Raw genomic sequence first — 23,156 nt, 5'->3', positions numbered from 1 at the left:
CAAGCAGGAGCATGCATGAACTGGGTTTGTAGCAAAAAAAGAAATTTGCCCTGTATGGCATGATGCAGTCAATCTGAACCAGAATGCCAAGAAGGGTGATTTAGCCTGGCGTGACTCGATATCAAAATGGGAATGACTCATACGACTCTCTCACTATGCACCTTCTATTTTTGTGCATGTTTATAAATAGCTATATTAAAAAGTCAGAAGGCCCTATGAACTCTCTCCCAGAATGATTACTTGAAAGTGGGTAAGAGTCTGTTCCCAGCACATGAACAGCTAGGAGGTCACCAAAGCATGGTGCAAAAAGCTACAGGAAGCTAAGGACATGCTGCATGTTTCACTAATTCAGTTTCCTCCAGAGGGGCACTGCCTCGGGGAAGGTTTGACCCCTGAGCTCCCTCCTCTTCCACCTTGGGATGCAGACCTCCTGCTGCCTTTCACCATGTACTTACATTGTTCAGTCACGTCCTTGCACTGCTTGTGAGCACCACCGCAGCTCCACGGAGCTCACTGTGCTGGCAACCAACTGAAAATCTAATAAAATCCTGATCGTTTCATGCCAGCTCTTCAGTGTATCTTTTCATAGTAAAATGTCATCTGGCTGACAGCATGCTGAATGCAACTGTGCATGTGCAGCAGCATGGCGAGGAAGTTCTCCAAAGGGATTTCCCAAAAGACACATTTCCACTTGCCTATCTTTGCCCAATAGCCTGGAGCTGTTATATGTTTATCAATATTATTACTACCACTATTACCATCAGTCTCGGCACTTTGGCACTCCAGACGGTTTCACAAGAGCAATGTGGTACATATGTCAGCATAGTTTCAGCTAGCTCTTTTCTTCATCTTTGGCTCAGAAGATGCCTGAAACCTACTGTGAGAACTGCAACAGGTATTTAATGTGTTAGTGAGACTGGTGGCCATCATTAAAAAAAATCTTATTGCTCTTATGTTGTTACTATTTAATATGATTCTTACAAGGTTACTTATATGTCCAGTCAGAACCAATGCTCCCATCTGAACTCCATCAATAAAATGAAGGGCTATTCCCACTCATATTTGCCCAGGTAGTGTTACTAAGAAAAACATTTATTTAACTTTTTCCTCCACTATCACCATTGTAAAACAACCTGAAACCTTAAAAAAGCTCTAAAAGCTGAAATCCTCCCACCATTTTTTATGTCTCTCCCCTTCTGTCAGAAAAATCTTAGGCTGTTCAATCACAGTCTTGTATTTGCACAATATATGTGCCAAATCACACAGAGCAGTCATGGAATTAGCTTTCTTCATGAGTCCCATTAAACAGATGGCTATTCTTCTGGTTTTTGGTTGTGTGGTTGTTTGGTTTTTTGTTTGGTTTTTTTTTTTTTTTTCCCTTCACTAGTGCTGTGATTTAAACTAGTAGATCTTCTGGCTAACAGGACAAAAGTGTGAAAATCCAGTTTCCTCATCTGAAGCATTTCTTGTCGCCCAAGAAAGAGTACTCAGTCTAAATTCCTCCCTTATTCTTTACTTTTATACAATAACAATTAACTTAGTACTGCATTCTTAATGCCCTAAAGATCACCTTTTGGGATACTCATTTCTATGTAACATCCAACTCTGAGGCAGAATGTTATTAAACTACACAGAGTCCTACACTGCAATTTTGTTTCAAAATAATTAGTACTTCTACAGAGGGCAATAACCAAATAACCAAATGAAGCCAAAAATAATCCAGACACAATAATAATTGAATTAGAAGTGTCTCTAAGATGAATGAAAATTCTCATTCATGACACTGAAAATCACCCTTCCTTCCCAACATACTCCTGCTTTCACAATTTAAGAATGATTACTCTCCGAAGGAAGGAGGGAGTACGACTCTTGAGGTCTGTGGTTAATCTCTAATGGCATGAACAGCATACAGCAGTCCACTTGATTGATGAGTAACCAAAAAAAAAAGAAAAAAAACCAAAAAAGAAAAAAGCAAGCCTCCCCAAATTGCTGGTTGCCTGCACAGGCACTGCAGCATGGTGACATCCAGGGCTCCAGAATGATGGATTTACCTTTTAGTAAAACAAAATTCCAGATAAAAATATATTTCTTTTAGTCTCCCACAAGAAATGGCTTCAGTTAGCTCAGTATGGAAAGTTTCTTACAATCCTTACGTGATTTTATCAGCAATTTTGAGCTGATCTACAAAATGCATTTCCATTTAAAAAACATAATCAAAGAAGTGTGATTTCCAGCTCTCCCTTTACTATAATAAAACATATAAACTAACTTGTACTTCACTCCTCCTAATACACTGTAGAAAAAAGCCATATATGGTTCTTCTTTGAAAAGCAAAACATGAGGAAAGGAAGTGCCCTTTCAAAAAAAGAAAGAATAAAAAAAATCAGCTTGATATAAATGACTATTTCCCATGAAGCAGGAAGAAGCACAGGTCCTTTTGAAGAAAAATATGCCAATACTGGTTAATAGCTCCCTTAGAAATTACAGTTACAGTGAGCATTAATATTGGGACTTTAACCCCTCACATCACACAGAAACCTGGCACAGAGAGAAAATATTCCACCTGTTACTGAAACGCTGCCAACCTCAGGTGGAGCAAGCACAGCAGATATTTGGAGTTCACAGTAACACTACACAGTCACTCGGGCCAAGAAGCAATACCACTTGATCCAGCTGAAACCAAACACAGACTTTTTTTTTTTTTTTTTTTTTTTGGAAGCCAAATGCAGTTTCATGGACTGAAATATTCAACGCCTGGATAGTCAAACAGAACTAAACAAAAGTAAAATGGGCTCATTTCAGAGTGATCCGTCAGGATCCCTGAAGGAAATTCAAAGTCTGGGAATGTTTGGAGTGGGGTAGAGGGGAAATGACCAGTCACCTTGAGACTGAGAATTGTGAATGGCCTGAATGTGAACAGGAGTAACTCCTTCCCTGTGACTGCATGTTAAATAAAAGACCCAGCAGAAAGAGCCTTTCTGCTAGGGGCTTATTTCAAAGGCAACAGATAAGGTACCCCAGCACTGGCTCCAATTATGGCTACCAGTCCTATCTTAGCCTAGTTTACATTGGGGATTTCACAGTTGGCAGCCTTTCATCTAGAAGTAGCCTGGTTTGAATAAGCAAAGAAACTTGAATGAGTACTTAACCTTCCTGCACTCCACTGCACTTCCCAGCAGAGAAGAACAGCACCTCCAAGCTTAAGGGGAAAAGGGAAAACAATGGAAGATATATACTCTCTCCAGGGATTAAAGACTGTAAGTTTTACTGTAGCACTTCAAGTCTTCCTGCTACATAAACGCAGCTTTTAAAATCACTATTAGAATTTTAAACCTGAGTTTCAAGATCAAAAGGGCCAGACTGGGAAATACTGCATAGAAATTGACAGGCTCTAGGATGTAAAACACCTAAAAGAGTTCTGGTTTTTATTTATATTATTATTCTTTTTTTAAAATTTATTCTCTGCTTCCGCCTCTTTCTTTTTCCTTTTGACATTTTAATGCACCATGTCCATTACTATATTTCCTCACCAGTACCTTCTAGTCCATCAGCAGTGCTGCATTACCCTGCTGTTGGAGAAAATAATATGGAAAAAGTGCTTTGCTGGCACCAGCAACATGGAATATGAATTATACATGCATAGCAGGACAGAAATGCTGATGGAAGGTTAGTCTGCCTGTATGTGTGCAAGCGTGCATGTACACACACACAGACTAAAAAGAAGACACACAGAATGCACATTTTAAATTAATTTACATTAATTGTAACTATTTCTCTGTACAACAGAAATTCTCTAGTATCAGTGCAGCTTTTAGATGTCAGTTTTAGGACTGAATGAAAATTTTCCTAAATTCTTCTGACTTCACTGTGACGTGGCAGTAATACCTAACCAGCTGCTAAGCAGTTTAAAACCAGAACCACATCCTAGAATGCCTACAAGTATGTCAAAGCAACGCAACATCACACATTACTATAGACACTGAGCACCAGTTCTCAGGTGGCATAGGGAGTAGCAGACAGTAATGTGAATACCCACCTCAATTTAGCAACTCAATGACCAGGATTTTAAATGCCCAGAGGATGGAAATAGCTAAGCTGTATCCCAATTCCTCAGTTTAATGAACTACTGTTTCTAAATCACTTCTCTAGTATCAATGATACTGAATTCCACATTCATTCAATCTATACAAAAAATTAATTTACAAAATTGCAACATGCAATCACGAGAATCATACTAAGGTACAGTACACCGAGGTCAAAGACGCTGCCTTCAAAGATGGGACTGCTCCTTGCGTAAGCACATGAAAACTCATTTTATAGTAATTAGCTCAGGTATTGATAACCGTAGTTGTACCAGCAAGAGGCTGATATTAACATCCAGCTGGACGTGTATTTTACAGCCAGCTAATACTGAGCTACATCTTCCTAAAGCCACACTGCCAACAGTATGAAAGCCAGCTATTTCACAACTATGTTTTTACCTTTCCATATAACACAGTCACACTTTCAGCTGCTGAGAAGACATGCTCAGAATGACACTGCTGGCACAAGAGATGCTGCAAATGATGATGACAAGCATCTAACTCCAAAATCATCTGCTGACTTCAGGTGTTAACCTAAAAATCGATTTCTGAAAGTGTGTACGGCACACTTACTGTCGGAAACAAAAGCCCACAGACAGCGAACACAGTCCCAAAAAGTTTCAGGTTGGGCATCTACAAACTGAGGAACTCAAAACTGGCTGGTACTATAAGATACTGGCTAAATTTGTTGCCTTTCACATCAACAGGGAAAATGCCATCTCATTTGCTTAAAATTGTGTGCTTTTACTGAAGGCTTACTATGTTGCAGGTCTGTACACACATAAATAGTTACCTATCACTATAAATACATGCATTGTTGTAAGAACTACAGTGTGATAAAAGACTTTATTTTTCAGTCACCTGGTCCTCAGAGGCCTCTGCTGGGTTCTGACCTCAGGCAGCAGAACCAGCCCTTGGGGTCTCAGCCAACACCAACCTAAGTTAGGAAAAGTCATTCCTTGGAGTTCACGGACAGATAAGATCTTCAACATACAGTCCTTACCAGTGGGTGTGCTGAGACCAAGATGGGTATGAAAACGAAAACACTGTTGTGCAGTTCCTTCACGCTGTCTTCCTGAAAATACGGGGGCTTACTATGCATGGTATTTAGCACTGACTGCTGTAAACTGGTCCCCGGACCAAGTTTAAACATCCTGAATAGCATGAAACCACAGATACTGCCGGCTCAATGAAGAGGTCTCAAAATCACCTTTCTTTAGTTTGACATGCTAGATACCATTTGGGAAACACTGGCCCGTATGCACAAGACAGAGTAGCATATTTTAAGATTTTAGGTTACAGGGAAGGTATTATGTAGCTGTAGAAATTAATCTTAAGCTTAACATAGAGCAGGCCTCAAGGCAAGGTCAAAGGCTAATTCAAATGGTGTAAACCTAGTATCTTCCACAGCCACCACTTTTATTTGTATGATCTTATCTTCTCTAATTAAAAGGTTGGTGGTCTGCACTGAGGATGACACCTAGGTATAACTGGTTGGCACTCAGATCTTGATCATCCAGCCCTGGCTAACAAACATTGATTTTCTGCCCCAGTGGAAGTGATTTTATTCTGATGCATGCCATTTAAATTCATTTTACACAGCTGCTTAGCGTGGCTTGGCAAGGCAGAAGCAAACCAGTTTTCAATGTCTAAATGAGACTCCTGAGCTGATAAAGGATAGATCCTGTGGATTAACAGCTGAAGATAAATTTTACTCCCCTATTGATACTTGGCTACTGATTCCACAAGTTGACCTTGAAGGGGATCACAACCAACCTGTACAGAAATACTGTTAAGTAACCACGACTCTGACACAACTATTGCATTTCCCTCTTAATTCTACATGGGTGTGTGTGTTTTACAGTAATAAAAATCTAACAGTCAAGAAAATGGGGTTGCAAAGCACCACTGTGAGACAAAAACACCAATGAGGGGAGAAAGAGGATGCCTGGGGTCAGAAGGAGGAGGGATCTCGTTCCTTCTCAGTGATGAGGTTCTTCAGTTCCCTCTCAGGCACAAGGGAACAGAGCCATGCCAAAAGCCATGCAGGTGTGTGAGCAAAGTGACATGCAGATTTTCCTTGTAGTCACAGTGATGTTAGTAAAAAGAAAACAAAATACTAAAAAACCCTCTACCATGCAAGTATTTGTGTATCTTTCGCATGATTTTTATTTTCCTTCAGCAGCCAGGTGGCATGCTCATGGAAAGTTTAAAAAAAACTGCCAAGGTCCCACAGCAAGTCCAGTTTACATTGCTACCTACCCGTACTGGTCAGGCTGGTGCATCAAGGGAGCCTGAGCACAGCCATAGCTGGGGTGCTGTGAAGAAAACATGGGGCATCTGCCAGCCCCAGCCTAGCTGGGATAAACAGGTGACCTAATGTATGGTGGCCTAAAGCAGAACAAAAGAACAGCCTCTTCAGATTTGTTCTGTATCCCAAATACGAATCACCAGCAAGTACATTCCTTCCATATGCAAGTATGGAGGACTTGCAGGAACAGAGAAAAGCCATTACGCTCTCTCCTCTACAGCTGACTTGAGATCAAAGAGATCAAAGAGAACAGTGTGCTTGCAACCCCCGGCATCAGAGCGGTGTGACAGAATTTGCTCAATTTGCCTTGTATAAATGGCCCTTTTGCCAGTATTTGCCACAGAGATTTGATGACTGCTCAGCCCACTCAGCCCTTCCACAGGTGCTGGATCACTGGAATGGGTAGTATGTGATGGAAAGGCTCTGAAACAGTGTTTTGCCCATGCATAGCTGGAAACCACAAGCAGTTTAACAAAACTGACCTGGGAGGAAGGTCTGAGATAGGAGTGGTAAACATTTAACCTAGTTTTTGATCAAACACCACACACTATGCCTGAAGTGTAAGTTGAATCACAACCAAATACTTCTGGCTTAAGACAAAGTCTTTTCTTGCTCTAAAGGCCATCAAACATGAGCCTTTCCTTTCGTTACATGATTACAAAGAAAGTGTTCCTGCAGTTGCAGTGATGGCCCATTTATTCCTTTGTGCCTGACCCATCAGCTTCTAGCCTAAACCAGACAGACAGAAGCAGACTTTTGTAAATCCTACTAGACAGATCTGTTAAAACAACCAACACAAGCAAGAGATGGCTGGTTCACAGATATCTGCTAGAGCACAGTCTGCTTTAAGGGCACATGGTTCTATTTTATTGAACAAGAACATGAAGTACACTGAATTTACTGTTACTGTTTTAAAGTTTGTTATTCGTATCACTAGAAGGTACCTGCCTTAACGAAGTTGCAAAACAAGAAAGCAACAGATACAGGGACACATTAGCTTCCTATTTCTAGTTTATATTGTGTCTTGGAATTAGAGCAACTCTACTGTCCACAAACACTGGTCTTGAATGATAAATACTTGTATGTGTGTATGTGCTTCTGTGTATGCATACGCATAAATTAAAGCAAGATGCTTAATACACACACACACATGCTCACCAGAACAGTGCAACCAGCTTTGTGTAATTCTCACATGTAATGGAACTTCTTGTAACAGAAAAAGATAATAAATACACCAGGAGTTATTTCAGTCCAGGGAAATGTGGTAATCACTTAATCTGAAAAATTTCCCCGAAAATATGATTTCATTGCAAGTATTCAGGCATCTTAAAAATAACCACAGATAGAAAAGTGCCTTTGCCAAAATCCATGCACAAATGGTAACATGCAGTTATGCTGCCCAAAGGGGAGATACAAAGACAGATGATGGCTCCAACCTCTACCTTCCTGTTTGGAGGTTCTCTCCTATGGATGCATAAGTGGCAGTTATCAACTCCAGATAACTAATGATTGTTTTTATGCCTCCTTCTGCCTTTCCCCTCCAGCTGCTCCCCTCAGCACACCCTCCTCTCCCCCTCTGCCTGCCTGCTTAGGAACAAGAACATCCTGTAGAAGAGAACTGTCATCAGCACTGCTGCTCAGAACATGGGCAGCAAATGCAAGAGTTGATGGGAAGTTTCATAAGCTTCCTTACTTCCTGGCAGGGACAAGCTGCCAAGGACATGTTGGCCCTCTCTCTGCTGGAGATAAAAAAAATTATATCCAGCTAATCAATTTTAAGTTGCAGAGGGCTTGTTTTCTACTCCTAATGTCACTGCAACCTTGTGAGCTTTCCTAAAGCCTACAGTGCCAAGAAACAAACTGGAAGTGGCTGTCATCTCCACTGTCACAGCTGCTTTCCAAGAGGATAATTGAAACACATGATAGCATGCTTTCCCCTTAAGTTTTAGGAAAAGTATTCCACACACCATCTCCTCCAGAGAGGAAAGGACAAACAGAACATGTATAAATGCATATGCATGCACCTATACAGTGCTGTTACTTCAGAAATGGTAAGAATAACATTCCTACTCATTTAAGCTCCTTTCACCTGGACGCATACCTGCTCTGAGCGGAGTTTGCAGCAGCCTGCATCACTGCAGCAGCTGCCTCCTGTGCCTTACGGTTCACAGTTGGCATGGGTGGGCCCATCCCCGGGCCTCCCTGCTGAGACATGCCAGGAGAATTGGGGGTCATACTGCTCATGTTTCCAGGAAATGGTCTGCTCTGCATCCCGGCTGACGGCATCCGTCCCAGGGGCATGGTACCGCAAGGCTGGCTTGGCCCCTGTCCATGCATCTGACTGTTGGCATTTATACCCATGCCGGGTCCCGGGCCACTGTAACTTGTGTTGGGCACACCGCTGTACGTCGGTGGTCTGGAGTAGTTTCCTGAACAAAATGATAAAAAGCACAGAGAAAAACATTAAACGTTTGAGCAAGTATTTCTATTTAGGAAGTTAGCAGCTGCAGAGCTTAGACATGTGAACTAAAGTGAACCACGCTGGCCTCGAAGTCAGGACAGCTTTTTCGCCGTGAGGACAGAAAAGCAGCAGAACAGGCTGCCCAGGGAGGTTGTGCAGACCCCTTCCTTGGTGGTTTTCAAGACCAGTCGGATAAAGCCATGAGTAACCTGCTCTGATCTTGTATCTGACCCTGATTTGAATACAAGGTCAGCCAAGAACAACTCCTGAGCACTCTTCCAACCTGAATGATCCTATGTACCTGATTTTCATGTACCCTCAAACATTTTCTGCCTAATATATGTAATGAGATAACAGCCAATAAAGAAAAGCGCTGCCTCTGGAGGGTTAACAACATAGCACACAATACAAAACTGCCTTATGCAGTAAAGAGAAATGTGGCATGTAAAAAACCCATTACATAAGCTCAAGGGAGAATCTTATTTTTGTAATTTCATGTTCTCATTCTTCATCTTTCTGCAATTTCAGCAACAGGCTAGTCTCACCAGCTTCCTGAAAATAACAGTTCTGCCCGTTTGTGTCAGAGATGCTTTGGCATGGACTGGTGAGGACAGCTGCCAGGCCCCGAGAAACATCCCCACTCCCTCCTGCCCTACCCTGCCTTCCTGGTAAATTCAATGTTTGGCTACGCCAGCAGAAGGGGTGGTAGCTTACAGCGCGCCTCCTCTGGGAAAACGAGTATTACAAGGGTCATCAGCAACAGTACAAAGATGCTAATACAAACAGGTGTCTTACGAAGGATGGCATGAAAACCTGGCTGACCACAATTTATGCTGTCAGTGGAGCAAACTGCTCCACTTGTAGCAGCCTAACTCATTTGAGTGCAAATTTTCCTATCATGTTGAAAGCTCAAGAAAAAGCAAGTGTATGGCATTCAGTGTTACAGAAACAAACCCAAGCAGCATGAGAGAGAGGAAAAAAAAAGGTAAAGATATGATAGAAAAGTATTTTAGGAAACGGATCACATTACTTCAGTCATCAGTTTTGACTTGTCTTTATTTCCATCTCATCCAGATTAGTGGAAACACGACCCGATCCCTCCCTGTGGGATGCCACAGAGCAGAGTTTCCCAACTACTCTCAGATATTCCCACGCTCGTTCAAAGGCAGCAGCCCTTGGACTCTTCCTCTGAGCATGGAGATCAGCCATGTCTCTCCTCAGGCCTCAGCTACCAGGCAGAGGAGTTGGTGGCATGCAACTCCTGTTTATAGTTAAAATAAATATATTCATCCATCATCTGAATGCACACATAATTAATTCATATGCTCCTGCTGCTGTGCTTTGGCTAATCCTCCCCTCCTCCCCACCCGGTAACTGACTCACTCTGCTACAAGTCCTCCTCAGCAAGAACACATGCAATCTACGCTTCCCAAGGAAACGGACCAACAATTCTCTTCTCTTTTAGAAACCAAGTTTCTGCCTGGGGGTCTTCACAGAAGGATCCCCAATATGTGGTTCAACGGAGATGAAAGACTCCAGATTCAGCTTTATGCTGCCTTCAGACTGCCCTGTCACTCCTCCTCTTTCTCTAGGCTCGGCTGCTGGCAGATGAGTATTTTCTGTTCAGCCAGCCATCGCCCCTAGCCACAGTTCTGGTTGCTGAGACCTGCTCAAGCCACACTTCTGATCCAACATATGTGACCACAGACTGAAGGCTTCACTGGTTTCATGCTCTGCTCAGTGTTCAAGGTGTAACACACAACTCGGATGTTGCTCTGGTTTTCCAGTTGTTTTGTGCAAGAAAAATTCAATGCAGCAAGATGGTGTGTATGTGCGCTCAAAGACTACGCACAGCCTGTTAACACATTTTATATACATGCTATTAGTAACACTGCTTCCCAAAGTGAAGTAAATTCCCTCCCTGGACTGGCAGACCTGATATCCATAATCACTGGGAGCTACTGTCAGTCCAATTTACATAAAGCCAATTTGTTTTGTCATTTAGGGTCTACAAAGTACGATTCAGCAGCATGCTTGGAGGAGCAAACACCAACGCTATATAATATTGCTGTTTTGATGCTATTTTGAATTGGGACAAAAAAATCTCTTCTTTTGTGCTTTGGCTTCTCCAGTGTAAGCAAAACACAGAAAAAACAGTGGAATCTTCTCCATAAAAATATGTGGCTCAGTGAAAATAATCCTAATCATTCATCTCCAGGGATACACGTCCAAGAGCACGGGGAAGCGGTATCTCTTCAGTAAAGAGAACAAGTGTCAATGTTTTTTCCATGTTTTTTTTTCCCCCTAAGCATTTCCTCAATACCTCAAGTACTAGCTATTCTTATACCTTTCCCAGACCACAAAAAGAAAGGCAAAATAAAAGCCAAACAAAATACAAGAGGAACTGCCAGGAATGAGGAGTGCAATCTTATTTCCATGTTTCTCTAATAGATTAGTAATTTGTTGGCAGTGGCTTTGACAGAAAACAGATGGATGCAGCATTAAACACAATGAATGCAGCAGATGCTAGGCCAGCCCACATCAGCTGGACGTGTCAGGCAGCCAAGTCCAAGAGCCCACACTTTTCAAGTGGGTACAAGCCTGGCAAGAGCGGCTGTACAATATTACTGAACAACTCCTCCCCTCCATATCCAAGGGATTTTTTATTCCAACTCCCCCTTGGCAGAATAGAATTATACCCAGAGAGATGACATCTCAAAAGCATGAGAAAAACCAAAGCAGTAACTGGAATCAGGAAGAAATAAAAAAAAGTGTAATGAAGATAAAATATAAAAAACCCCCTACTAACAACCTGCCAAAGACAGATGTTCATACTTACTGCTGAAACTCTAGTCCACTTTGTCCAGGTTTGCTGAACAAAGTGCTCTGATATCTTGCCATTTCTAGGCAAGCTGGAAAGAGGGAAATTTGAGAACTACCTGTTAGTTTTGCTCTCTGCTTAGAGACGTAGGTGAGATTCACAGTATTAAAAACAGTATCTTAAAATAATTTTATATTTTTTTAAATATGCACTTAACCATCAAGTTTTTCTTGTACAGACAATTTAAATGTATTGTTCTGAATTCCTGTGAAACTATTTTACCTAGGGGACTTCAGTAGATACAGTTGATATTTCAAGCCTTAACAACAGGCTGTTGCATATGTGGGTCTGGATTTGGAGGTCCAGACTCTCAAGATACTTAGGGTATCTCATCCTTAAGACGCCACCACGTCAATTGAAATCTAGGATTAACATCAGTGGGAGCTAGACAGCAAAGTGGTTTTTTGTTACAAAGCACAAATAATTCATATTGCTTTACCACGAATGAAAGGCGGTTTAACTTACTGTGAAATTCTAGGGTTATGGTTCAAACATAGTAGTAGTTTCTCTTTGTTACACCCAAACAGAACAGTTTACTGCTGAATCAAGTAGGAAAAGTCAGGAGACAGGATGCATGTCTGACGCGTTTTACTGATCCACAGGAAGTTTTTCTTTGCCTCAGTCTTAAAAAGACCCAACTGACTACAGGATCTGACTGCTCTACAGAGTGCATTTGAGGGACACTTTGCTGTGGCAGCATTTTGATGCTCGGGTCATAGACCAGAGCTTCATTAGCCCCCCAGCTAGATACTGTCCAAATATAAACCAAAGAGACTGTTTCCATCACTAACAACTTCCATCCTTGCTCTGCTTTTTTTTAATTCTTGGGACAGGAAAATGCTGGGATTTAATACAAAATTAAAACTGATGTTCTGTACTCCATGCTCCTGTGTTGTATCACAGACACACAGAAGTGTGGAGCCAAAGCCATTTTTTATTTTTGTAGGAAATGGTTTCACAGGATTGGACTAGGTCCCCAGTAAAGAACTGCTTCCTGGGAAAATATATTCTACCCTTATTATAGACCTAAGTGTCACGTAAACACATGAAACCCAAATAAATCAACCATATGCATGAAATGGATCATTCTGCTCTCACGATCTGGGGGCTAATTCCTCCAACCCAAATTTACTGGTATAGTCTTTATTATGGTGAGCAATTCCACTGCACAGAAAAGACACTAGCCTCGAGCAATGGTTTTCAGGACAGCACACAGTGAAATCCAGCATGCAAACTAAAAGCTAAATGTCACAGAATGCTTTGACGCATACATAAAAATACAACTAGTCCTGTCAAACTTAGCCTATGCCTAAGTTTGGAGGAAGGCCTATGTGAACAAAACACAGAAAGCCAATAAAATCCTTGAGAATTATTTTACTTTAATAATTTAAGAACTTGGTTGCAACCCAGGTAATTTTTAATATATTTGGTTTTTTGCCAATAAAAGGCAAATGGGATAACAATATAATATATTCATCATTGCTGGCATATAATTGTGCTTTGGAAGAGGGTATGTTAAGAGTTGCAATTAGATTACTTTCATTAAAAATAAAAAATGCTATCAAAAACTTAAATTTGTGTAAATACATGACTTCAAAATATCACCATCTTCATCCCCAGATTTTCTGAATGGTCACAATAGCCTGGTGAAAAGGTAGCATTCTTCTGCTCTAATTGTTACCTGTAGAGCTGGAAGTCTGCAGGCCCCTAATTTTATGATGACCAGTAAACAGGATCACTGGTACTCTCCAAGAGCTGGCAGAAGAACACGCTTTTCATCCATCACACTATTCACCAGACCTTTCTGAAACGGCCTGTTAATGACAATGATGCTCATTTTCTTCCTGCCCCTCAAGTTCACTTTTTAATAGCCATTTCTTCCTGACCGCGACCCGTAAAATCATTACATAGGCACTTTCATCTTCAGAGGGAGGAAAAGAACTGCTGAACTCAAGCAAAAAAGAAAGTAGTATTCGGCATGTTACTTAAATGCATTGATTTAGTACAAAAACCTTTCCATTCAATCAGTGTGGATGGCTAATGTTTTACTGCACTTGACACCCACTATTCCCATGGTTCGGAATCTCAGCAGCAGCAGTACAGCTGGAAGTCAGGATAGCACATCATAAATCCACTGGATTTTTACCAGTTAAGCTAGTTGCTCACTGTGCAGATAAAAATAAGTACTTGGACAGCATTTTATGGCCACAAAATGCTTTCCAAATAAAAGGAAAGCACAGTCAACTGGAGTTAGGTAATTAATCTTCACACATGACTATGAGGCATTACTACCCCCATTTTACAGTTAAGGAAAGCGAAGCAGAGAAATGAATCTACTTGCCTAAGTTGAAAGATGATGTAAAAGGCTGAGCCAAAATTAGAAACTGGGAAATCTTGGCTTGTAGTCCTGTGCGCAGAACACAACAAACGCTACCCAAAGATGAAACAGAAAGGAACATTGCACAGGGCAGCAAGGCTCCCTGCAAACAAACATCAGAACTAGTTCTCAGAAACTCCTTGCTAGCACAGGCAAGCCATCAAGCCCTTCAAGATTTTCTCATCGCTGCCTCCAGTCCTTTTTGAGGATTTTAAGAAAGCAAGCAATAGTAGGAAGTGCTGAAATAGCTTCTTTATGTACCTCTAAAGAAAATGCTGCCCCTCATACATTCTGTGGCTTGACATCAACTTCATTAACCCCTAAACAGATGCATCTTTATTAAGGTTATCCATTAAAGGCAAAACAATAGACAAGCTCAAGGTTGTCCAGGGGCAGAAACGGTGTATTCTGTTTTTTGCTTTAGTCCTCCAACAACTCTGTCAAACAAGCAAAATAAAAGGAACTGTCTCTCTCAATCTGAAGGGTTAGTTAAGATTCACAAACCTTATGCATTAGAGCTCAATATTGTATTTTCACAGTAGCCACTGTATTATTATGCTCGTTAGAAGACTTTAACCCTCACAGTCACCATGCAATTCTAAACTGGCCCTGGGATTTTATCTAAGAAAAGAAGTCCTATTCTGGGGTCTGTGTTGTGACCCTTATTCCATGCTTGGTCAAACACGGCCTCATTGCAGAGATGACATGCTTGGGCTCCCAAACAATGGTCCTGGCAAAGCAACAGATTCATCATTTCCTTCCCCAATTTAAGGTCACTATTTTTATACAGAGAAAGGTGCTAATAACAGAAGCAGCTTCTTCCACAAGGTACAGCTCTACCTCTGGATGACAGTTTTGTTTGTTTAGTGGGTTTTTTTGGGTTTTTTTGGTTTTTTTTTTAGGGAGGGCATTGTGTGTGTGTTTCTTGGTTTTTTTTTGGTTTTGTATTTAAAAAAATCACATACCTACCTACCTACACAACACATATAATTTACAACTATATATAAATTATCATACATAATGCCAGAAAGTGTTTTACCTTGTGGTCCATACTGGCTCATCTGAGGCCCATAAGTACCACTTGAATTACTCTGCTGAAAGCTACCAATTCCAGGATGCACTTGGCCTCCAGGCGAGGGGTGTGGTGACATGGAAGGTCCAGTTTGCTGAGGTCCATACTGTGACATCTGGGGGTTCCTCTGTATGCCTGCCATAAAACCTAAAGAGAAAAAAGCGCCAAAGCAAAAATTAGTATTGAGGTAACTATTTAAGAAATCTTTGACATTAAAAAACCTCAACCCCTTTTAGTAATTTTCATACTAAAGATACCTAGGAAAATGCTATTGTTCATACAAACAGAAACAAATGCATCTCCAAGTCAGCAAAGCTGTCTCAACAACAAAAAACTCTATACAAGACTCAAAAACTTTTACTTGTAAAAGAAAGACAGGGCAGACTTTCTTGGTTACAAATGGCTGCTGATTTTAAAATTAAAACAATCTTTAGGAAAAAAAAATAAATGCAATTATCTGCATACCTAATAAGTAGTAGGGAATTTGCCTGATGGCTTGTGGTGGAAGTATAGTAACTTACAAAATTTTCTGTTGCTACCGAAGTGCATAAATTCAGCATACAGAAATCCACTGTAAATAATCCTATTGCCCACACACTCACCAGAGCTAAAATTTCCCTTTATGTGCAAACTAGTCATACCAGCCAGAAAAAAAAGTCATTTTGGTCTGTATTTGTGCTCTAGGTCCTTCTTCTGGTCTGTCCCCAGCACACTTGTATTGCATTCTCTCCTTTTTCTCTTTTGTAAATGTATTAATGAATCCCATTTTAATTTAAGGTTCAACAAAAGACCTAGTGAAATGTTTTTTTAAAACACAGAAGGCTTCATATAAAGGAAAAGAAACCAAGCTTATCAAATGGAAGAAGAGGGCTTTGTGGTGGGATCAGTTTTCATGAACTGGGAAAAAACTTGCAATCCTGCCCACAAAATATTTATGCAGGGATGCTGGTTTTCTAACATTTTACCTTGAAAGGTTTTAGTGCTGTTTTCAATGTTGAAGAGGATGTGCTGAGAGGACAGTAAGGTTCTTTTTCTTATTTGTGGAGGAAATACGCTTTCTTTTCTGTTCTGCCTGCATATTACATTTCATCTTCGCGTTTCTCTGCTAGGCAAAATGAGAATGTACTGAAAGACAGCGTTTGTTCTGCTGCCACCAGCAGCCTGCAAAAGTGCACGAGCAAGTCTGCGTTTCGGCCCATCCTGCAACTAGTTCAGGCACCCACGCTTTGAGGTTGCAGCCAGCTGAAGCATTATTTATGAAAGGAGAGTGTTTCCGCTCCTCTCCATTAATTTTAGTAGCATGCATGTGGGGAAGTGTGAAGTCGAAAGCCAAGGGACACTTTGCCTGGCAACATTAATTACACTGTTCCTGACATGAAGGAGGGAATAGAGGTAAGGTAAGAGCAAAACCCCGACGGTGAGTGGACAACTGGAAGCTGCTGAAGGGAAGATCAGAAAAAGAAAAAAAAGAGAAAAAGGGGAGAGAGGGGCAAGGACAAGCTGCGAAGAGGCAGAAATGGGTGACAGGAGGAGGGAGAGGCGGCAGGAGCATGACTCTCCCAAAGGACTGGGGTGTTCTCCCACTGGTTGGTATCGAACAACACACTGGCCTAATGCTCAGTGTCTGAATTAATGGAGAGAGGTGGTTTTTCCTGAGTCACATACAGGACACATGATTAAACTTGTAACTGAAAATATTGAGGTGCTATGGCTCCCACAACCAGGTGGCTCAGGGATTTCTCTGTGGGGACCACAGCCCCAACAAGCATGTCTTGAACTCAAAAGAGTAGGTTTCTCATCCAAGCACTGCTGTTACTGACACAGTAACAGGTGACAGTGGGCAAATGACCTTTCTGTGGGTTGGCCTCCCCATTTGTACACTGGTGACAAAGTGCTGTATGAGAGGGGACAATATATGCAATGCAGAAATGAAAGGTGGTGTGTGCCTTACTAGAGCTTAAGTTTTGAGTCCAAACACATGAAACAATTTTTGAGCACTCCACAAACCTATACTATATAGCGCACTTATCCATCCACTAAACCCCTGTTGAGAGACAAAAAGCTCCATGCCACAGGTTGTAAAGAGAAAAAACAGGTGCTGAGACAATCTCACACCCCCTTGCGCCCCGTTCTTCTGTGCTCTGAACAGCTCAGTCCATAATATGCTAAAACGCTAACAACTGCAAGGTTTAGCGGAATACACACAGAGTTTTCCTGACCTTTGTGCAAGCCCCGAGACAAGGGATTTGACCACACCTGAACTGCAAAGTCAGAGCCTGGCACCCACACTGGAGGGAGCCGGACCACAGGCGCTGGGCACACAGCACAGCAAATAACCAAAAGTGAAACAGTGGCTTGGAAACTGGTCCATCCTGGTTGGAAAACTCCACGCTTCTGCAAAGGAAAACTTGTACAACCTTCTCCACTTAGCTTTATTTTGAAACAGACCCCTCAATTTTTAGAACAGTTCCACTCGGTGCACAAATCGTATTACAAAGCCTATGTCTTCTGCCGACAGTGCTGTAACTAATTTAGAAACCTAATACAATCATATGTCTGTATGAAATAAATGCTCACATTCCTGACACACATACACCACATATATCACACTCGTGAGATCCATTTAAATGAAAAATTTTGTACTGGTCACACTAAGTTTTTTATTGTAAAGATAGTAAAGTTACTCCTGGATCTAGCACAGAAGCGAGGCGTTTCTGTTCACTGTAGGCCTTTTAATCTATACGAGATAACTTTCCAAACATTGTGCTAGTGATATAAGGTTTTTCAGCAGACATTATCGCAGGCAGTACTTTTCTTAACACCACAAGGATGGATGACACATTGAAAAGCTATTGTCCCTACTGGCCATAGTGATTTCCAGTAGTGTCGCAGAGAGACTGCTGGTTGTTGAATCTAATGGCGAACGTGGACTGTCGTCTAATGGAGAACATGCAGAACGTCAGTTTTAGCTAGCTCTGCTGTTGTCAGAAGGGGTCCTGAAGGGACTAGAGTAATAATTGAAATAAAAGTTTCCACTCAAATCACCTCTTCTTCAGGAAACTTCTCCTAATCTGTTTCTGATGCTGTGGAGTAGACTGCATGGCTGTGTGTACAGTCATAAATAAAACACACCAGGACCATTCCCTGGCCTGGAGAGCGGTGTGGCACGCCTGTGTCCATCCAGCTAAACCTTCCCACTCAGTCTTGGTCATCTCATCTGTGTGACTCCTTCGCACAGTCCCTTGTGCTGCCTTATCCATGCCCTGGGCTGTGGCTCAGGGCGTGCTCACAGGCATAAGCCAAAACTATGCCATGGAGCATGCCAGTAATTCAACAGCATAGGTAATTGTTACGATAGATATAGAGGTAACAACAGATAACCGCTCAAACTCATGCTCTGGCCTTAGTTTACAGAGATGCTGATTAACACAAGAATGAAACAGACTCCTTTAACAGCTTTTGGTGTTAGGCATGTGTTTCATTATCCCAGAAGGTCTGAGATCCCTCTCAAATGAGGTTGCCATTGCTACCTTCTCTTGAGCACGGACAGGTGAAGAATTAAGGAAAAGGAAGCCAGAAATTCACAAAAACTATCTGTGCCATATTATCTTTTATCACTCTATGGCACATTGAAGCATGGCCTTAAAACAGGACATGTTCCAACACCCCTCCAGAGAGCAGAGGAGTGTCACTTCAGCTATAGATGCAATGAGAAGAAGAGGGTAAAATCAGGTCCTTACTGTGATCTGGATTCCATTACAACAGAGGGGTCTCATAATCTACCTCTGTGAGAGCTCAGTGAATGTTTGGAGATCAATGCATCAGTTTGAAGTGTTTCAAATATTTGCAGAAAGCTCAGATGTCTTAAAGAAAGATGGGGTTCCTGGTCAAGACGTAACATTCTTCATCATAAAGAGAAAACGACATCAATACTAGAAATCTTATCAGAAATGAAAGGGAGCAGCTGGTATACATTCATTTTTTCTTATTTACACACATTTTCCCTAGTGTTCAGCTTCATTTTATAACTGCTACAAAAAAAAAAAAAAATCTTTCCAGAAAAATAGATCTGAGATAAAATTTGCTTTTGTGAAGAAGGGAGGTAGGATTACATTAGAGCTGCACTGGAGTAAAGGCAGTGAAGTGATTAAGCAGCCAGACTGTATTTGACATGTCAACCTCTGTGACAACAAGGTGGGGATTTTTGTCTTTCAAATAAACTGCTAGGGAACAGCTATGAGTTAAGACTTTAAAAATTGCAATGGCAACATGCTCATCAGTGAACAAATTACTCCCTTCCTTTAATATTAGTGATAAAAGAGGTACAGATGATGCTTTACTTGCCGTCACAACAAGACATGACTTACCAAAAAACCACTTGAGTTGATTTTGGCAAACTAAGCTATTTCAGGAGTAGCTGAATAAAGTGAGCCTGCCAGAAGTATTCTCCTTTTTAGTTATTTTTTATACTACATTTACGTACCTTAAGAATAGTTGTCTTTATTAAAACCCAATTTACATTGTAGAGTCATCCTTGCATTTTTTTTTGTTCTAAATGAAACAGTAGCAATACTGTTAGCAATTAGGACACCGTAACTATAATAAATGTTCAAAAAGAACGTGCACATAAGTTTTAAAAATGGTCAGGTAGCAGCATATTTTTCATCTTTCTTTTTAGCAAAATACAGAAAAAAAAATAAACCAGGTAATGCTTGTGATAGAAGTGTTTCTGCTCCTCTGATAAAGACAAAAATGAAGCTTCTGTTGTCCGCTACAGTACAAACATCTGGTAATTTACATCACACAGCTAATACCATTTCATGATGCCTTTGTAAAAACATTTAAAATTATTTTCCTTTATGCATATGTATATGCAAAACTTCATGGAATTATGCACTAAGGTTGTCTTAATTACATTCGTACACTGACCAATACAAAATCATCCATTTCTTGAATACTATCTCCTTAGCACTAACCATAAAAAAATCCCACCGAATGTGCTGGATGTTGCTGTAACATCTCAAATGGATTCTTTTGATCTTTTAAAGTCTTGGCTTGAATATGAAAAAACCTTTCCAGGAAAGCAGCAACTCAAACACAAAGGAAGGGACTGCAAAGTAACAAGCTATTGCGCATCAGCTGATGGACAGCAACTGCCTACTGGCACACACTTAACCCACGGTCAATGAGAGGCCTTTTGATTTAGCCAGTACTGCATCGATTTTCATGAATGAATTAAACCTGAAAACACGTGGAACACTTAGGGAACACTTAAGCTCAGGAAAACTTTGGAGTTTACAGTGATAGCAGATCATCATTAAATTACACATCTGATAAATAAAAAATGAGGAAAGATACAACTTGCAACAGTACTTTGTAAAAAAGAACTTAAAAATACACCAGGCTAGTGCTCTTTCTCGAGAGGCATGCTTAGTGACAGAGCATGGGACCAAAACAACTGAGGAACCCTTCCGAGTGAGGAACGGGGATGTTCCCCTTGTTCAAGGGCAGAGGCTACAGAAGGGGCTAGACAGGCTTACTACTCTGAAAGTCATCGAATGAGAAAAGCAGAAACAGACTGGATGCATTCACTAATTATCAAATAATCAGAGAGAAATAACATAAAATTCTCTACTTACAAATCAGTGCAAAAAGATTAAATACGTAAAAAGAGGTATTTTCCAACACCTATAATGGAAAAACTTGTGTGTGTGTGGGAAATCACTTGAATTTCCAGTGCTTGGTATGTTAGCAAGGCACTGGACAGTACCCTCTAGAAAAAAGAGCAAGTATTTGCACACACATGACAGTTTTTGGCAGTCTTTCCTTCCTCAGACAGCCATTTGGGTTGTATTCACTACCTCAGGATTTTCACCAGCGAAGACAACAGAACTGAGATAGATTTAAACAGCAACTCCTAAATGTAGCTTGTCCATGGGTAAACAACACTGAGACAGAAGTGGCAGAGTAAAGCTAAACAAAGTAACAGAGTAAACAAAAAAACAGAGTAAAGCTAAACAAATAAACCCCAATATTCTGTGCAGCGGATACAATAAAACTTGGCAGCATGCTCGGGAAGATCACGGTTAGACTGAAACACTCCCTACCCCACTGTCTCAGATGGCAAGGGCAGCTTAGGAAGCCTCTGGACTGGTGAACCATGTCTGGGGTTTTGCCCAGCTAAACATGTCCACAGTCAGCAAGTACCTCAGAGCGCTGTGAGGAAACGTGCAACAGAGCAAGATTCACACATTAATGAAGTCTTTTAGTAATTGAAAGAGTTGGCTACTCTTGCATAAGCCTGAGACACCAGGACCCTAAATACGCAACCAGGTTTTCTGCACTGACTGTCGATGGTACTAGGACAAACATCTTTAAATGGTGTGGTCAAACCCAGAGACGAGCAGCTTACAGACTGCAGGAGCTAAGAAAACACTGTTGTGCCACTGCTTATGGATGGCCAGCGCTACCTGGCCATAAACTACTTACTGTCACTGGCAAAGAATGGCATGGTACCTCCCTAAGGTGCTACTTAAAATATACATTAATAAGGACACAATGACAGAGGTTTAGATACTGGAAAAAATCTAAGCAGACAAAAATTTTATACAAGTCTAAACAAATAACAGCAATGAAGAAACTGGGGAAGATTTGATCCATGTACCAGAATACAACCCAAGTGAATCCAGTGAAACCATGTGGGTGGCATAAGAAAACTGGCCTCTAGAGCAAGCAGGCACAAGACTTCTTTACATTCAAGATACCTCAGCTCTTATTCTCATTTTCCAGAAGCCAGCCTTACTAAAACATGCCCAGCTGGACTGGTGCAGCACATACGAAACCTATGTTTGTCATACATGGAACATCTGACTTAGTAATATACACTACAGAGTGATGGGTTGGTGAGCATGAGCAGATCAGCTTGCAGTGTCAACCTCATTTAGATGACGCAAATACTGATGCTCGATATTCCTGTCCAGTAAGGCAAGTAAAATAAATAAATCAAATAAATACAAAACCTTCACAAACAGATGGCAAAAAAGATTCTGACTTGTACTGAGCACAGCTAAGTTACTGCACTGCACCAATACAGTATCTTTGGATGGCTCTGGTATGAACCTGTTAGATGTGTCCCAAGCAGCAGCACTGACATGGGCAGTATTTTGGTATTACATCAGATCTTTGCTAATAACCCTGGTAGAGAGAAGACTTCTGCTGACAAACAACTTGGAAAACTGAAGGGTAGCAGCATAAAAAAAAAAAAAAAAAAAGGTACTGAGACCACTGACAGAACAAATCAAGAGGTTTATTCTTCAGCCTGTAACAAGAAGGCTAATCATCTTCTTGATACGAAGTTTTATACTTGTAAAAAAGCTAAAAAAAAATAGTATTATTTTAAACGCCTCATTTTTTTCCCAATCATAGTTTGTTTGTTAAAAAATTCCCAAAGAGTTTTTAAGACAGAGTTCTTTATTGTTTCCCCATTAACCATGAAAAAAATAATCCACCTACTACATTGAACTCTTTCTTCAGTCCACATAAAACCTTGTCATCTTCTCCAAGTCCATCAGGGTGCCACTAAAAACATCTGAAGGTTCTCTGCACCACAGTAACAGCGATACGGTTTCCCTTTGTTACCTGGACAATTTAATTTCCCGTTGGCACCTGCTAGTATCTGCAGAACCACCAAATTTCTTCACATCCATTCAACAAAGGATGTTTCTTTACTTATGTGAAACAGCAGCTATGGAAAACATCACCTTAGCAAAACTGGGGCTCCCTGCAAAGATCACTGCAGTATTTCTCCTTTTCATAAAAGGACTAATCTTCTGTTTAAGAAAAAGTGCTGGATTGGTTTTATTTTTCTTTAGAAGTATTTTCTTATTATGCTTCAATATCTATCTTACTGTCTACTCACTGTTTACTTGTCTGACTGCTTCTCTTTACAATGTGAATAGCTTTGGGGAAGATG

At 40.9% G+C, this 23,156-nt stretch overlaps 1 protein-coding gene across 11 annotated transcripts in view; it reads right to left on the bottom strand.

The window, feature by feature from the left end:
• ARID1B (AT-rich interaction domain 1B) overlaps window positions 1-23,156 on the bottom strand; it is a 336,590-nt gene that overhangs the window by 52,125 nt on the left and 261,309 nt on the right. For all 11 annotated transcript variants that reach the window (XM_080389084.1, XM_080389087.1, XM_080389081.1 and 8 more), the window contains 2 exons: window positions 15,152-15,331; window positions 8,495-8,822 (listed from right to left, as the gene is read on the bottom strand). In XM_080389084.1, coding sequence (XP_080245210.1) covers window positions 8,495-8,822; window positions 15,152-15,331 — 508 coding nt within the window. The remainder of the gene's footprint in view (window positions 1-8,494; window positions 8,823-15,151; window positions 15,332-23,156) is intronic.

Source organism: Falco punctatus, assembly GCF_963210335.1.
Source record: "Falco punctatus genome assembly, chromosome: 5".
Taxonomy (NCBI): Eukaryota; Metazoa; Chordata; class Aves; order Falconiformes; family Falconidae; genus Falco; species Falco punctatus.
Note: the sequence above shows the minus strand (reverse complement) of the source record. Positions and strands in the feature narration are given on the sequence as shown.